This window comes from Rhamphochromis longiceps, linkage group LG14 (assembly GCF_057381845.1).
Source record: "Rhamphochromis longiceps isolate RC_006_pf linkage group LG14, R_longiceps_female_GT1.1, whole genome shotgun sequence".
NCBI classification, from domain to species: domain Eukaryota; kingdom Metazoa; phylum Chordata; class Actinopteri; order Cichliformes; family Cichlidae; genus Rhamphochromis; species Rhamphochromis longiceps.
The window spans coordinates 35,966,033-35,984,371 of record NC_140570.1 but is presented as its reverse complement, the minus strand read 5'-3'; the positions used below and the strand labels follow the sequence as shown (position 1 = coordinate 35,984,371).

Below are 18,339 nucleotides of genomic sequence, written 5' to 3'. Positions count from 1 at the left end.
CTGTAGCTCTCAGCAACTGGATGGATGGAAGACCGCTCCAGCTTTTCTGTCTATAGATTATAATCAACTGGAGGTACAGTAAACTCGAAATAAGCACAGTGCTCTGAGTAGAGGGGAAAAAACAACTCTTCCAAGTTATGCTGGATTTACGTAGCTCTTTGGCTTTGCAGAGGGAGGTATTCAACCAGGAGAGGCACTTGTGTGCAGTCCTGTGTGTAGCCTGATAGAAGCCATGTAAATGTCAAATGCTAATATGTTAAAAAGTTATCTTGAACAGAAAGGAAACAGCAGAAGTTAATCACAAAAAAGAAAAAGCCTTAACCCTCCACCCCACAATGATAAAAAAAAAAGTATACATGAGATGCAGCGATAATAATTAGAGTGAACAATTTTACCACCTAACTACAAAGAAGTGCTTTGTCTATTAAGATTTAAGATTTGACGTTGTCGTGGGGCTAAAAGAGCAAAAACACCAGAAACAAACATAGCTCTTCATAGCACCTACAGGTTACCAATGCACTACCACGCTGAGTGCTTTGCACAGCCCGGTGCAAAAACAACCTTTCATAAAAGCAATCAAACGATAGCTTCAGGGCAGATAGTTAAAATATCTCACTCTGTGAGATGGATCACAGAAATGTCAAAAGACTACAGCACTGTCATTAAACTGGTAGAAAACTTGCAAAACCAAAGATAGAAATATTGAGGAGACATACTCTGCAATGTACCTGGCATAATTTGTATTAAAAGTAGACTCAAGATCTTTGAAAAATACATCTCTATGCAGGCACATGTAACACATACAGTAGCCCAGAAGGGACAAGGATGTTTTTGTTCCTACATTTATAATAAACGTTCAAACATTTGATGTAAGGTTTGACTTAATTTAGGCTTTGAAACAAAAACTAAACAAGTCTAGTGAAAGCACTGATGTGCAAGTCAGCTCGCCTTTCATAAAAACAAGGTTGGGTCTCAACTGTTTTTTCGTTGCACCGTGCTCTTAGAGAAATGAAACCGAGAAGGATGAAAGAAGACTGAAAATAACAGAGAAAAGTCGAGGGAAGGGAAAGAGAGAAGAGATAAAAGAGAAAAAAGGGTGGCAGGAAAAGTAAAACGATGGATGAGAGAGGCAGAGATTCAAAGAGAAAGAAATGCCCAGCTATGGGAGGATCCCAGCAGTTGAAAAGTAACTAATGATGATGATGTGTCAGTGCAAGGAGGATCTATTGCTAGTTGCTATAGAGAAATAGACACACTCATAATACACACACCCACAAAATGAGACTGATGTGCTTCCCTGTGATGCATATTAAATTCTGCTGTTATGTAAGTTGACATAAAACCTGAAGGAATTCATATTCTGATTTCTCTTCCTGCTGCACAAAGACATTCAAAACCCTTAAGACCTGTAAGCAAAACAGTCTCATTCACAAGAGGAACCTAAAAGTGAATTCAATTCCCAAAGTTGCTGGATTATTGATGAATGCCCAAAGACAGCAGTGTGCCAGCACGCACACATTGGTAAATATTTACACAGAAATAACTGGGAGGCATTCAGAGGTTCAAGTTTTCATTCAATTTTGATTTTCCTTTTATTTCTTTACTTTGGTCTATGTAGTTGCTCCAGTCACACTTTGGCATTGGTGCACCAACAGCGGTTTCTTTTCCTCTGCCTAAAACTATAAATGTTGATGAACTCATCTATAAAGTACCAACTGAAACAGTGTAAATTTCACTGAAATTTGTGTCACAGTCTTTGTCAGGGACCTTTATTTCCTGACCATAACTAGGACGATAACTAAATAAAAACTAATACACCAGGCCAAAAACTGATGAAATGCACTGACAATTTTGTTAAAAAATGAAAATGGGATGAAAATATTCTGGAGCAACCAGATCCAATCAGAACTAATTAACTTGTGTAAAAAGCAAAATGTCAACGTTTGGGTGGAAGAGAAGATTAGACATGCACATTTCACATTTGATGCCAGTAAAAGCATGACAAACTTTCAGACTTTACATTTTAGTCAACTAAATCAACTTTATATTTAGTCTACTACAGTCTTATATTTTGTCGACTAAAACGAAAAAAAAATCTCGATGTCTAAGTTGATGTTTTATTCAAAAGACTATAGTTAAAACTAAATCAAAATTTGCAGTCAAAATTAACACTGCTCTGAGCATGTGTTAACAGCTGAATCACATTTCAACTTACAGTTAACTGTTAAATAGCATAACAAAAAACTGCATTATGTTTTCATGAGAAATTACAAAGCTTAAAGTAGCAAAAGGAAACATTTCACTCTGACTTCAGGGCACTTTTGGAGAGCACTGTAGAGATATATCTAAGGCAGGTACTGGCTTTAAACCTCTGTCAGTGCGCCCCAGGGCGGCTGTGGCTACACTGTAGCTTGCCATCACCAGTGTGTGAATGTGTGTGTGAATGGGTGGATGATTGTGTATAGTGTAAAGCGCTTTGGGGTCCTTAGGACCAAGTAAAGCGCTATACAAATACAGACCATTTACCATTTGGCGCTTTGGTATATTTAGAGATGATGGTGATCATCATCTCCTATGAAGTTGAATTATTATTAGTTTTAGATTTCATAGGGCGAATAAATAAAAGGCTTTACCTGACTCTTTTTGGTTAAGGAATTTGAGGGATTACTCCTCTTACTGCGGTGACCTTTCAATTAATGGTCCTTGACAGCTGAGTATTTTAACTTGTCGCTCAAATTTGAACATTGAATAGTATTTATGCACAATTTAAAATTAAGTGCTTCCATATTTGAGGTTTTTTGCCTTTTTTGCTAATCCCACCTAAGATATAATTCAGTTTCTTATTAACGTTGCTCATTAGTTTCATTAATAATAACAACCTATAATAATCCAATTTCTCCCTGGCAGTTTTATAAATTGCAGTATGGTCTTAAATATAGACACAAAAACATATTCACATTCTTTCAGTATGTGTGAGTTCAGGTGGATACAGACAAACACACAGATGGACTGTGTGATACAGGAAACAACATACTCGCGCAAGTGTAAGTCCGAAGAAAAATAGAAGAAAAAGATAAAAAGACACAAACAGCGAATAGTTATTGTGCACTTGTACCATCTATGGGCTTACATTCCAGTTTATCTCCATAAAGTCAAAACGCTTGTCTAATTATCAATAAATCTCACACGGAATTTGAGAACAGAACGACAATCTTAACATATTCATATTATTAACATTCAGTGTCATGAGTACGACTTTTAAGATCCATCCAAAATATTCTAATCAGCAAAAAACACCCCAAACTATTTCTGCCTGATATGGTATCATATTATTATTCCTGTTAAAAATAACATGGAAACAGATTCTGAAGAGCAAACATAAAACATGTAAACCGTCTCCTGCAAGTGAATATACAAGTATTGCAGTGTAATTAATGTTTTGCTTTCTACAACATTAGAAACTTAATGATAATACGATGAACTACAAGGTCCACTAGATTCCCAGACCTAATAATTCGTCGCTAATGTTAAATAAGCATTGCACCTCATTGCTATCTCCGACAAGTTAATGATTGGTTACAATATGTGGCATGGCTTCAATAAGCCTATGTAGTGTTACAATATTTATTCCTATTCAGAGTTTTGTTAATTTTTTGTCAGGATCTAGTGCTGTTGGTGGGAGAGCTGGACCACGGCCCAATCCCAGAGATTCTCACTGGGATTAAAGTCTGGACTCTGTGCTAATCTGTGTGAAAATGATGTCTCCTACTCCCTGGATCACCATTTCACAGTTTGAGCCTTATGACTCCTGGCATCGTGATGCTCCCACAGGTCAGTACTGTAGGCACTAAGCATGACGGCTCCATCACTTCATCCAGCTCTTTCCCTGATCATCAGTCAGGAACAGAATAAATCTGGACCTATCAGACCAGATGACCATTTTCCATTGCTCTAAAGTCCAGACTTTATGCTATTTAACAACTGAACCTTTTTTATGACTAGTGTAATTAATAAGTGGTTTTCTTAAGGCTAAAGTGTTTAGTCCCAATCCCTTGAAATCCCCTCACAACACACTGTAGAACTGAGTTCTGAGTTCTACTGTTTTTCTACTGATTTTTCCAAATGTTTAAGTGACGTCCAATCATGATCATTCAGGATGCTTTTCGACCACATTTCTACCACAAAGATGATCATTCACCATTAACTTTCAAGATTGAATAATGTGTTTGACGGTTCTTAACTCAGTTTCAGTACTTTCAGCACATAAATAAACAATTTTAGCATTTAGAAATGCAATGTTTTCCACAACCACCATGATGGTATTTTAAGAAATGAGAAGCTATTCACTGCATCAGTTAAGGTTAAATGACCCGTTGCCAGCCAAAACACAATCACTGCAGTAATTATTCAGTGGAAGTCTCTGATCCATTTGCTTAGTGCAGTGCACATATTAAAAGTGTGTTTATATATATCAGTAGCGCTACTGATATTCAAGTCTGGAAAAGAATGGTCACCATTAGCCAGGCTAACGTTTCCATCCACTCCATCCTTTGTGCAATGCTGCCAGCACTTCTAAAACTAAAGCTTATTTAGAATCATATCTCAAATCTTCCAAGACTCAAGAGATATGATGTTTACAGTATATGCAGTTTATATATATAGCTTCAAGCAATTGCATTTAAATGAAAAAAAGAAATCGGCAGTAGGAGTCAACAAACACACCACAGAGAGAAACACTTGGACCATTGCCCCCAACCTGAAAAAAAAATGTAAAAATGAAAATGAAAAAAGGAGGATAAGGAGCACTGGCACTCCCATAAATTGTGACTGTACATCAAACAGAGTTCCTACTATGTGTGTATGTGTTTTTGTGATAGGCAGGTGTGGGTGCCTTGCTTGCTGGCTGCCTTGAATTTCTCCTGTCAGAGAGAGCCAAGATGGCAATTAATCATCATTCATTAACTGCTGATGGACAGTCGCCTTGGCAGAACCCAACACTGACTGGAACTTTTTTGAGGGTTTGCCTCTGTAGAAGTAAATTCCTCCTGATGCTTGGACGTTTTCAAAAGACAGCAGACTAAACTATATAAATTATGAAACAAGATAAAAATCAAAAAGCCAATTTTAAAACTAAGAACCTGCACTGGGCTGCCTGGAAAACAACCTTAGAAGAGAAAACAGATAAAAAGGCATGTGTCTGGAAAACTACAGAGAATTATGTATCGTCTAATGATAACATTAATTTTTTTTTTATTAATTTCAAGTTCATAGTTTTTAGAAGGAATCAGAATTTTCCATCAGATGCATAGATGGTACTAACTTCCTGAAAATCAATTTCTTGTGGAATAATGTTTAAAAACGTACGTTTTCTAGATTATCTGTCAAAAAAGTCATATAATCTTGAGCAAAGCACGAAAATTAGACAATTATCTTCCTCACATTAAGTGACAGACCTTACTATAAGTTTAAAACCTTGAACTGACACTAATTGCATCAAATGTGTGGAATTACTTGGATCCCTGTGACATCCAAGTAATTATCAATGATGAGAAGAAACTCCAAATAAATAATAACTGTGTATCAAATATTCTTTAGTTGTCAAAAACTTCAGATGTGCTACATTATGTAGTTTTGTACAAACCTTTGGAGGCTTAGAAGGAGTTATTACCTTGGTGTGTGCAATGAGCAGACAGTTTGAGTGCTCATGTTCGCAGGCAATCTCATATTCAGGCAACATGTCAGCTAGCTGCTGAACAAAGGTGACCACTTCCTGGTGCCAGGGAACATTTGCCATCGTCAGGCTACTCGCAGAGCTTTCCCCGCAGTATGTCACCCCCTGGAGACACATGAGCAGACAATCAGAAACAGAGTACAGAAAAGAAAGATTTACAGATTTTAACAAACATATTTTTACCCCACAAAATACAGAAGAGAAACAATGCAAGTAAAGGACAAATAATTTCCTGCACAAACTTCAGCAAAACAGCTTTTTGTCTCCATACAAAGGCCTTAGTTTGAGTGACAGAGTAATTTTTTTAGTGTCACAGTGTCTGTCAGCAAGACTGCACGAACTACAAGGCATTACATTAATAAAAGCTTTTTGAGATGTTGAGCAAAGGAAGAACTAGTTCGATTTTTAGATCATATCTGAATCGGTGTCTTTAAAATTGCAAAACAGCCATTGTAGAGCATTAAAACACATCCACTTGTAGTTGCTTAGTACTCCATTTGTTTTCTTTCTCTCTTTTTTAAACACATAAATAGATTTTCCAAGAAACATATTTTAACAGAAGTGGTTTTTTGATTGAACATCAGCTATTAAAAGCATAAATGCTTCTGTATTCATGCCTTCATCAAAAGATCAATACTGAAAAATTAAACTGAGTGAAATATCTAAGACTGGAAAATGCAGAGTCTTTTCTGGTGAGCTTGTACTTTGGATACTAATGGACAGGTATGACTTTCAAATATTTACCAGACCAATAACATGTGTGAGATACTGTAAGATTAGATCAAATACTTTCCTCTGAAAACAAAGTATTATTGCTTAAAATTCTTTAGAGTACAGCAATCAAAAGTAGATTATCCTGTGGAGAAACTGATAGACTAGACAGAAGTCCACAAAAACATAAAAAAAAGAAACTGGTAAACTAAACCAATATAGATCTAAAGGAACCACAAAGATGTTCAATGTAAAGCATAAAAATATCCAGATTGTAATTGATTGATAAGATAAGATAAGATAACCTTTATTAGTCCCACACGTGGGAAATTTGTTTTGTCACAGCAGGAAGTGGACAGTGCAAAAGTTATGAGGCAAAAATTAGAATACAATAAGAATAAATACAGTACACAACTGTACAGAATAGAATAAAATAAAATACTATATACAGTAGAATAAAATAAAATAAATATACAATAAGATAAAAATAGAATACAAATACAAATACTATATACAACTGAGTAAAAATACAACGATGACAGAAAGGATTATTGCACTTAGTGTTATTGCACATGTGTGGATGTGTGTGTTTGTTCAGTTAAAGTCTTTATTATGGAGTCTGACAGCAGTGGGGAGGAAAGACCTGCGAAATCTCTCCGTCCCACACCGTGGGTGCCGCAGTCTCCCACTGAAGGAGCTGCTCAGTGCTGTCACAGTCTGCTGCATGGGGTGGGAGATGTTGTCCATCAGGGATGACAGCTTAGCCGCCGTTCTCCTGTCACTCACCACCTCCACTGGGTCCAGAGGGCATCCTAGAACAGAGCTGGCCCTTCGGATCACCCTGTTCAGTCAGATCAAGTCAATTACAATCTAATTGAGCTGCAGTGAGTTCCTTTTGTTGGCTCCATGAGGGCAATGACTGGCAACTGACCATTCACCTTTTATGTAGTGACTTTTATGATTCATTTGACCCTGATGTTTCTCACTCTAACTAATGCTCATTTTGTGAAATTGTTAAGACTTGATATACAGCAGCGACTCTTCTGATCAATAGTGGCTCTTACTCTGCATTTAATCTTTAGTTGTTATTAATCACTGGCTCTGTTCCACAGTTTGTCATCCTCCCCTCATCTCCAACCAGTCAAGGCAGATGCCCACCCCTCCCTGAGCCTGGTTCTACTTGAGGTTTCTCTTCTGTTGTTGCCAAATTGCTTGCTCGTAAGGTTCATCTGATTGTTGGTGTTTTCTCTGTATTATTGTGGGGTCTTGAACTTGAACTGTTGTGATTTAGCGCTAGATAAAGAGAAACTTTTGCAGAGGAGAAAGCAATAAGGTGAATACACCTTTCACGAACTTTTGCCATTATCTGAAAGAATCTGCTGCAGACTAAAACCCCGTGTCAGACTGTCATTTGCTCTTGGCTTTGCATTATACACCAAAAAGATTGTGGAGGTCACAGACAACTGTTTTGTCGGAGCTTGAAGTTTTTGTATTTCTTAGTGAATAATCACTGAGCCAGCCTCTTAATAGTTCAGTACACCTCTCAAAGCAGTACAGAGGAAGAAGAAATCAGTGTATGCATCAGGATTTAAGGAATGTTTTCAGTAGTACCTATTCAGATATGAGATTTTCAGAAAAAAAAAAAAAAGGTCCTGTACAACTGGAAAAATAGATGTATTTACACATGATTATTGATATGGCAAAAACTGGAAAGAGTCGGGGACCTTCACAAACAGAGATGTTACCTAAAACCATTTAAGAAAACAATTTTACAGAGGAGTTAAAAGTAAGAATCCACAGCACACGACGTAACTGTGTTTTGAAGAAATCTTTACACAGACCCAGCCAGCCATTACTTATTTTAATTAAAGCTTTACACATGAACCACTGCATCATGTTCCTGTAACGACTAACTGCATAAACTTTAAATAAAAGGTGTGATTCACAATAATCACAATAAGTTTAGTGAAAGGCAGTGAAACCAATAAAGTTAATGCCTAAAGATAAAAATTTCATTAGCCACAAACCTTTGAATGGTTTTGTTAAATATACTGCTGTAGGTCATCTTCACAGCATAAAGCACACCTGAACAGTATTTTATAAGTTCTTATAAGCTTGAAGAAAATGAGCTGAAAGACCCTGTTTTACACAGTTCCTTCGGTATGATATATTGTTGTCAACATGTATTTCACAGTTTTCATTTTTCAGTTGTTGTTCTTTTAGCGGTCTCCTCATCTGCCTCCATCTCAGCCTCTCCCATCATCCTCCTCTATCACACCAATCCTCTGCTTGTCCTCTTTCACTACATTCAAAAATGTTCTCTGTGGTTTTCCTCTTTTCTTCATGACTGGCAGCTTCATATTTAACATCCTTTGCCCACTATATCCACTCTCTCTCCTCTGCCCATTACAATGCTCAATCCTAATCCTGTCCATAATGGTCACTCCCAATGGAAATCTTAATATCTTCAGCTCTGCCACCTCCAGTTTGGTGCCCCTACTTTTTGCTAGTGCCACCATCTGCAAACCATCATACAACTCACTAAAAACTCAATTTGGCTGCTCAGATAACCACAGTAGATGAATCTGCATTGTTGATTTTTTATGTCATATGCCTTTCCTGAAACAACACTCCCAGGGATCTATGTCTCCTCTCATTCTCAAACGGAGGATCTTTTGCTTTTAGGCGAATACATTAACCACTGCACCACTAAGCACTGTAACTAAAGCTGTGAAAATCATCTCTTTCACTCTTGGTACAATCCACTATTTAAATACTGTACTGTGACTCTTCTTTTCTGAGTCTGCTTTTGTTATCTTTTAGATTCTTTGTTAAGTAAGACCCAAAGAAAAAGCCCCAAGTACTAATTTGTCTGTTAGAAATATGGTAAATGGTAAATGGCCTGTATTTATATAGCGCTTTACTAGTCCCTAAGGACCCCAAAGCGCTTTACATATCCAGTCATCCACCCATTCACACACACATTCACACACTGGTGATGGCAAGCTACATTGTAGCCACAGCCACCCTGGGGCGCACTGACAGAGGCGAGGCTGCCGGACACTGGCGCCACCGGGCCCTCTGACCACCACCAGTAGGCAACGGGTGAAGTGTCTTGCCCAAGGACACAACGACCGAGACTGTCCAAGCCGGGGCTCGAACCGGCAACCTTCCGATTACAAGGCGAACTCCCAACTCTTGAGCCACGATCGCCCCGTGGCTTCAAACTCTGGAAGTTTGAAGACATGACATGTCCAGGGAAGTAAAAATAGTTGATGCTTCACCATTTCACAGAGCCAGATTTAAAAAAAACAAAGACAAAACACAAATCTGACAGATGAGGTAAAACTTCTTAATCCAATAAAAAATCATTTTCACCTAAGAAAGAATTGGTTGTCAAATGAAACAAACAGTTTCATTTCTCTGTTGGAGAATTTACTCCACTCCTCAGAGAGAGGCTACCCAAACAGCAGTTTTACAACTGATCTCTTTCTCGCACCGGTCCACCCATTTCAAGACTGCCATTCACATTTATTCTAGTCAATCTACTGAGGAGCTGTAGGGGATCTGTGAATCCAGTTGTGAGCTGCAGCCATTTCTACACTAATCCAACCTCATATGTCTTCTAAGACTGATTGAAAATTCACTGCACCAAAAAAAAAGTTAACACAGAGTGTAAAATTTCTTTGGGTTGGGTTTGAAAAGACAGAAATTGGGTGGCTGAGGGCAAACACAGTGGGAGCGCTGTACAAAATTGATGGGAGACCTTGGAGTTATCAGCCTTGCCCGGAGGCCTGCTGAATAAAGATCAACCATTCAGGACTCTGTATAAATCATCAGGAAGGGGCCTGGGCAGGAGGAGTGTGCAGCAGGAAGAGATGGGGAAAGATCTTTGAGATATATGGTAGAAGATATTGTACTATGTGGGAGAGATGGAGCAAAAATAATAAGAGTCCCTCACCTGTTCAAATAATCTATGTCTCTTACCTTTAATGGAAATCATAAATGTTGGTCATTGAGGCCTCACTCACGCTGTGCAACATATCCCTGTGCACTTTTCACCAAATTTATCTCAATACACTTACATGCTGGCCTGGCTCTTCTCTTTCTGTGTCTCTTTTGCTCTCAGTAATCCATTTCCTTTCAGGCCAAGTGAGAGACTGTGGCAGAGTAAATGGTATTGATGCTGGACTAAGATGATAAATTAGGCACTGGGCAATTGGATAGAGGATGGTAAACTGTACAGGCAGAATGTGTTGTGCCACATAAGATGATGAACTAGTTATTAGTGGGTCAGTAATAAAGGTGTTGTTGCTGGTGATGGTGGACATGCACATAAGCATACAATTCATCATTCTTAAAGAGCCACAATTCATCTTAATTAATGGATGCTATACGTACACACATACAGACTCAATGAACACTGAAGCTGTTCTGAAGGCTCATTTTTAACAACTGTTGAAAAAAAATTGTTGTAATATACCACTGGGAAGGTAATTAAGTTGATTTTTTTCAGGTTTCCAGATGTTTCTGATCATAACTATGGTAACAATGTCATAAATTTTCCCACTTCAGTATGTTCCTAGTCTGCTACCCGTAATCTCTCAAAAAACTCTTAAACCTAGCATTTTGTCCTCATCCTATCCGCAAACCTTTGGACTTTTAGACTGAAGCATGTTTGTTAAGCCATTTATCACTGACCTATGAATTTATTCATGAGGAAAGAATGGCACCTAACTCAAGGGTTAACTAGTATTGTGTCTACAGATAACAGACAACTCGGGAAAGAACCAATTTAAAATACATAAACACCTAAGATAATTTCGTTTGATAATAAAATTGTATTTTTTGCTGAAACAAGGTGATTTCCAAAAACCTAAAACTTGGCATATCTTGGCATGCTGTGCAGTGTGTCCTTAAAGATAAAATGAGGAAACTGGACAAATAAAGGACAAAAGAAAAAGAGAGTTCAGTCTTGAAGAATAAAGGTGGTCATACCAAATACTATTATTTTAATAGTATTTGGTATAGTACATGCAGACATAATATTTCCATGTCTGCATGTGTTTCAGTAAATCACTGCAACTCTTTCCCAATTTTCCTACCAAAATATAAAGAAACAAGGGGTGGTTTAAGACTGTTGGAAAGTACTGTAAATCTTAAAAAAAAAAAAGGACAAGTTAAGATTATTATAACTACTAAAGCCATTCACAGGCCCAAGCAACCCCACCGGTCAGCAGTAAAAGCCAATTTGAGAGCTAGCGATATGATGACAAAGGAATTCACTCTATCATACTGTCATTAATCCATCCTGGGATGTACTAATTACTGGACCCATGATGCTGAAGTTGATAGCTTGCCCAGAGCTGCCAGTAGCCAGAGAAGTTTATCTGTTCAGTAAGGGACAATATACTCTTCATTGTGGAAACAGGGAAGAGGAGGACAGAGAGATAAGAGGGTGACAGAGAAAGATAATTAAGGAAGAAAAGACACAAAAGCCTTTATAACATGAAGGAGAGTTCACCCTGAGAGTGACCTGTGCAAGAGAGACAGCTTAAATTATTAACTGTCAAGATGAGGCAGAGATTTCACTGTGATTTTCAGTGATCTGAAGGTCAGACTTTGAGAGACCAAAATTGTATAAAGACTGATAGATATATAATTACATATGTACAACTGAATATTGGACAAATGCTAGGGCAAATGTGGGCATTGAATAAAGCAATAAAGTACCGCTGTTTCCGCTACCACATAAAATGTGGCTGTATTTGTGAGGAAGTAAGCCAAAATTAGTGCTGTAGAAGTTATGACTTTCCAATATATTATTAAAAATATTGCTTAAATGTGATCAATAACAAAGAATTGTGTAAAATATCCTTAATAATTTGTCATCTATGTTTTCAAATTAGTTTTGTCTTTATGTACCTTTGTACTTTATGGTAATCACTGTGCAGATACACTGATGACAAGGAAACAGCAAGTTGTACTATTTACAGCACAGGTGTGTATGTGATGGTCTCAAGTCCGTCAAGACAAAGCGGTTTGCTTATCATGCATCACATTTTAATTAAAGCCCTAATGCATTTACATACAGTATATCAGTTGGTATCAATCCAACTGCTAGTCACTTCAAATGTTAGCTTCCAAGTTGAGATAAGGTCTCTGGATGCGGCATCGCTGTTAGTCTCCTGTACCAGAGGATGTGGTCTTTTATTGGCTGACGTTTTTACACACTCCAGAGAACAGGCAAAACTGTTAATGTGGGTTTGTAGTTTGCCTTCATTAAAGAAAGGCATATAAGAAAAGACAAGCCAAAAATATTTCAAGGTCTGACGTCCCATATTTGGTGGTTTCCTCTCCACTACAATGCTCCCCACTGTCTTGTTAGTGTTCTGCCTCTTCAATATAATAAAATGGCATGTAGTGTTGGGTCAATACAGAGTCCTGTGAGAGAATGTCAATAATAAACTGTCTCAATAGACAACTTGGATTGAAAAAGGAGCACATCATAAACTCGATCAAGCAAAGACTTGCTTGAAGCACCACGCCGATTACTTGAGAGCAATAAAACACAGCAAGCAAAGCAAACTTAGTAGTACATAAAAGAACTGGGGGAGATACAGATGGGGATCCATTAATTACCACACAGGCGGTTGAATTTTTGCACACATGGCAAATTAAGTCCTTTTTCTTCTACAGCACCTACAAATCAAGCTATAAAGGTATGTCACTACACAACTTTAGTAGAAATAAAGATCAGGTAAAAGGATGAATTGGTAACAAACAACTACAACTCACTATAAAGAATAAATTGGAATACTTCTATGGCTTAACGTGTGAGTATCTAGACAGGTAACTCAGTACATATGCCCAACCCTGCTAATCCCCAGCAGCTCTGTAAAAGACTACATTTAAAAAAGTCTAAGTACCAAAGTTGCATGTCATAGTTGAGACATCAAGTATTCTTTACAAGACTGAAGTCTTCCAATGTTATGGTAATTTTTCAATGCTCCCTTGGAAACGCTTGACAAGCCCGACATTAATGCTCTTAACCAATCCTTGCCATGCAGCCAGTTTCTAAAAGAGTCAGATTATAAGCTCAGAGCAAGACATGTTTAGAAATGATTTTTAACCTGTTGACCATTTCCATATGGCAACTTACTTCAATAGAATCTAGCTAGACACACAAAAAGAAAGCTCTAAAAGGTTCAGTTTAGGTGAAAGATAGCTTATCCTACCAAGTTCTGTGCCAGAACCTGAGAGAAGTTTTGTCTTCCCAACCTGTCATCTAAATACAGAAAAAAGTTGATTTACCATGAAAGGATACATGTTGTATTTGGAAATGATAAAAGACACGGTAGAACTACAGTGATTGATTTTGCTATGTTGAACAATACTTAAAAAAATTTGAAACAATATGTGCTTTAAAGTTACATAAAAGATCAAGGCTAAAGACATTTAAACTGAACATGTAGAACGCACTTGTGCCTTTTATATACTAACATGTTTGAACTAATGGCATGACATCCAGACAGTGCTACAATGTCTGGTGTGAACAGCAAAATGAAAAGACTGCTCAGGTCAACAACAATCTTACTTGTGGTCCTGCATAGATTGCTTATAACAAATTCTGTTGTGTGTGTCTGTGTGTCGTTGCACATTCAGCAACATGATGCAACATCAGAAGAGCAGAACATGAATGGGGAGAGGAGATGATTGCTGCTGAGTTCTGCAAAGCGTCATCTCACTTTCTCTCTGTGGAGTTTGCAGAAGTCAAGACTGTGAACCGAGATAGCAAAACAGGCACATTTCTACGGTCTTTTTAAGTGTCAGCAGTCTGCTCAAATATGCTATGGTGGGCTACAGAACACCTCAGTAAGCAGGAGCAGAATTACAGCAAACTATAGTCTAGAGCAGGGACATATAGTGAACAGGGCAAATCTTTGTGAGCATGGAGCAACAGTGAGCATGGAGTTAATGCAGGTGGGCAGAACAAGTGATTTAAAATAAATAAATTTCCGCTTTGTAACTTAGATTAAAATTGCCATTAAATGTGTATAATGCAAAGGGAATGAACTAATAAACAAAACCTAGGAATTTCATTTTCTGAAAACACACAGAAGACAAACCCTCATCTTTAACAATGCTCTTGATTAAGACTTTTAACCCCCAAATGCTCCTGGCTGGCTGATAGATAACATTGTGCTTGTACAACTCAGCTCCCAGGTATGATTCAGTGTAATTGTGGGCAGCCTAGTACTAAAAAAACCCCTAAACTTCACTTCAGTAAACCTAGCCTGCGTGAACGAAGGTTAAAGAAAGTAATAGCTACAGTAACTGTGAGCAGTGAGATCCCAGCGGACACTGTGTCATAGTTGGACTCCTAAACTGTACTCTAGATTATGAATGAGAGGATGTGTGGAAGCATTGCCATGTGAGGCTCCGTGCAGACAGAGGCTCACGGTGAATATTAATTTTGACTTTGGAAACCTTGCACCTCTTCTTCTGCCTTTATATCAGGACACTGAAGATAAGGGACAAGTAATGGTGCACATGTAAGATGTGTCATGATGATGTGTCATTTATGTGTAAATGGATAAGGAAAGAAGTAAATGGTAAATGGCCTGTATTTATATAGCGCTTTACTAGTCCCTAAGGACCCCAAAGCGCTTTACATATCCAGTCATCCACCCATTCACACACACATTCACACACTGGTGATGGCAAGCTACATTGTAGCCACAGCCACCCTGGGGCGCACTGACAGAGGCGAGGCTGCCGGACACTGGCGCCACCATGCCCTCTGACCACCACCAGAGTAGAGCAAAACACTTCAGACCAATCAGATCACACCTCCACACTCAAGTTAGAGTAGAATCAACACAAGTAATACTCAACTTTGGTTTACTTTTTTAAAAATCTCTGTTTGACATAGTGTTTCTGCTGGCTTACTATTATAAGGAATATAAACTGTTTATAGTGTTATATTTCTCTTATGTTTCTCTTTTCTCTCTACATTATTTTATATAGAAAGAATTAATTTAGTTAATTAATTAATCAACTAAAATTGCACAAGTCACAAAATCCTGTGTTTTGTCACTAAACCTGCCTCATTTGTCTATGTCTATATGTATGTACTTTTATAATTGACAGACCCTAAAAGAAATAATGACATCACAGTAGACGTGACAGAAGATGTGAATAAAGAAGTGAATATTTACATTTATGGTGTCTTTGCATGACAGAATAATCATAAGGCATATAGTGCTTTAATAAGATTTGTGTTTTTTGGGGAATATGGAAGAAAAAGAATTGGGAATTAAATAAACCTGCACTACAAGCGTGTGTTGACAGATCTTAAGACGCAATCTGACACAATAATTACAATTTAATGATATAACACTGACAATTAAGAACTTTCCAGTGGGACATCCCCTAATTAAAATGTCTGGACACTCCAGTCCGGAGGTTAGCAACCTCCAACCACAGGTTATAATTTGGATTAACTGTAATCCTGCTCTTTTTCTCCCATTGTTTGGTAGGAGGAGCTAAAATAGCTTGTTTGATGTTGAAGGTTGCTGATGCCTACCCCAGTAAAACCAAAAAATGTATATTATTATAGATAGATTCTATGTTTTATTTGGGAATAGAATGGTGTGTATGTGTGAGTTTGGTGATGGAGTTTTTATTATGGATGAATTATGATTTTTTTTATTAATTATTATGTCTTTTTTTTATGTTTTATGGACAACAGATGGAAATTAGCCCTTGGCTATAATCTGGTATGTTTACATTCATTTAATTTTTTTACATTTATGTTCATTAACATGCACTGTCCTAAATAAATAAATTAAATTAGAGCATAGAGCTGTCAAAAACTCTAAATTCATAGTTGTAGATTAACAATTGAGACAACGACTTTTTCAACATACTTCCACAAAAGCCTTCCTGTCAGGCAGGGGGCTTGTTTAATGTTAAGCATTCTCCAAACCTTTTCACCACTACAGGTGAGAAGAGCAATCTAGAAACTTTTTGTCTTCACTGACAGAAAAACCCCTTCCTGTTAGTGTCTTTCTGACATGAACGGGAAAAAGACATCCAAGATGGGGCTCTATCACCAACACTACTTGATGTGGTGCACTTCATAATGAGCTCAAACTCTTTCACATTTTTCACTATGACAGCTGTAGCTCAGATTGCCACCAGGTGTCCCCTCCCACACTATTAATACCATATCCGCCAAATGACCGAGGATAAGGTCAGTGAATGTGGTACACAGCACACCAGTTCAGTGAATTTATCCAATATATGTAGTAACAGGAACGGCACAAATGTTTTACACACTTCAGGCAATTAGGCAATCATGCTACACCACAATGATATATACATGAAAATACATGCTGAGATACGTAATGTTGTTAAATCCTACCTTGACCTCAATGAAGTCTGGCTGGCCCAATGCTATGAGCTCTGAGTAAGCCTGCATCTCCTCCACATTCCAGGATTTGACCAGCGTCAGTCTGTACACTGTCCTCTGTTTCTGTGGATGAATAAACAGATTTTTGGGAGTGATGTAAGAAGTCATAAGGTGTGGGAATAGCTATGATATCCAATAAAGAGATGCCATATGTATCAATCTTTTAGTTTACATTTCATCAGTAAGAACTTATAAACTTAAGTTCTTAGTGCTACTCAAAAGATTCTGAAGTGACAATATATCTGCAAGACACTGACATATAGATTACAGAACACTGAAGGAAAAACTTCATTTTTAATTCGGTTTCTAAACCACAGTTACCTTTGTGACTTGTGTATTATATAGAATATTCGTTCAAATTAGAAAGGACAAGCATGCATTATTTTCCTCTGGCACACATTGGTATACAAAGCTGATGAGTCATTTATAACTTTTGAACTTAACCACTTCGTTTTTTTTTTTTTTTTTCAAATCACTTCCAGTGACAGTATGTCATCACCAACATCTGTTCACTGGAGGCAACACAGCTGCTCACAGATGTCAGCTGCCGTATTTCCTCCTAAATCAGTTAGCAAATGGTTGCTAACCCTCTGTTACAAAAGAGCTGCATGTTATATTATTTACTGTGTAACACTTTTTCAAATTCAATACTTTGCACTACAGACACAACACACAAAAATCTCCACAATACACTGGGACTCCAGCAGCACTGTAAGCCAGTGAATAGTGGAGGGAATTGTGGACTGCATGTGGACTTTTAATGAATAAAAAGCTGCCAGCACCTTCAGTTGTTCGGCTTCAGTAAGCATAAGCTATGTGAGCAGAGGAGATAGAAATATAAAAAGAAAACAACCGTGAGGCACACTACACAAATGAAATGATGTTTCGGGTAAACATCTTAAAATTTTAGAACTTTTTTTTTTCCCTTTCAAGGATGAAGTAAGAGAATGACACAGTTCTAGCTGCCACAAAAGACCATGTAGCTCTAGAATTGAGAACCCTAGGCTTTGTACATTCAATAAGCAGGAGTGTAGAGAGTGTAACCCTAAACGGAGCTGTTTGTTATGAAAATATTAACATGAACAAAGTAAGTTAAATTATTTAAAAATATTAGAATGAAAAGTACAGAAATTTGTGTTTGGCTGACAATTGATTGTTGTAACAATACTTCTTGGTAATATATGCCTGAAAAGCTTGTTTATTTCCCCTTAAATGGTGGCAAATTTGTAAGGAAAATGCATTTGCAGGTTGAGCAGCATTTGTTTATATTGTCATTTGTGTCATGGTTCTGGGTCTTTGATACAGGTTTATGAGTTTGCTTAGTCTTTTGGTCACTTCTTGCAGGTTAATGAGATGCTAATGTTCAGTTTGGAGAGCCTCCGAGTTATGTAATGTTTCTAGTTCTTAGTTCTTTTTTAAA

The 18,339-nt window shown here is 37.6% G+C and overlaps 1 protein-coding gene across 1 annotated transcript in view; it reads right to left on the bottom strand.

Annotated features, from left to right (window-relative positions):
• Nucleotides 1–18,339, bottom strand: part of tyw1 (tRNA-yW synthesizing protein 1 homolog (S. cerevisiae)) — a 60,387-nt gene that overhangs the window by 3,142 nt on the left and 38,906 nt on the right. Inside the window, exons 14-15 of the mRNA XM_085429199.1 lie at nucleotides 16,872–16,982; nucleotides 5,669–5,836 (exon numbers count right to left, since the gene is read on the bottom strand). Coding sequence (XP_085285325.1) covers nucleotides 5,669–5,836; nucleotides 16,872–16,982 — 279 coding nt within the window. The remainder of the gene's footprint in view (nucleotides 1–5,668; nucleotides 5,837–16,871; nucleotides 16,983–18,339) is intronic.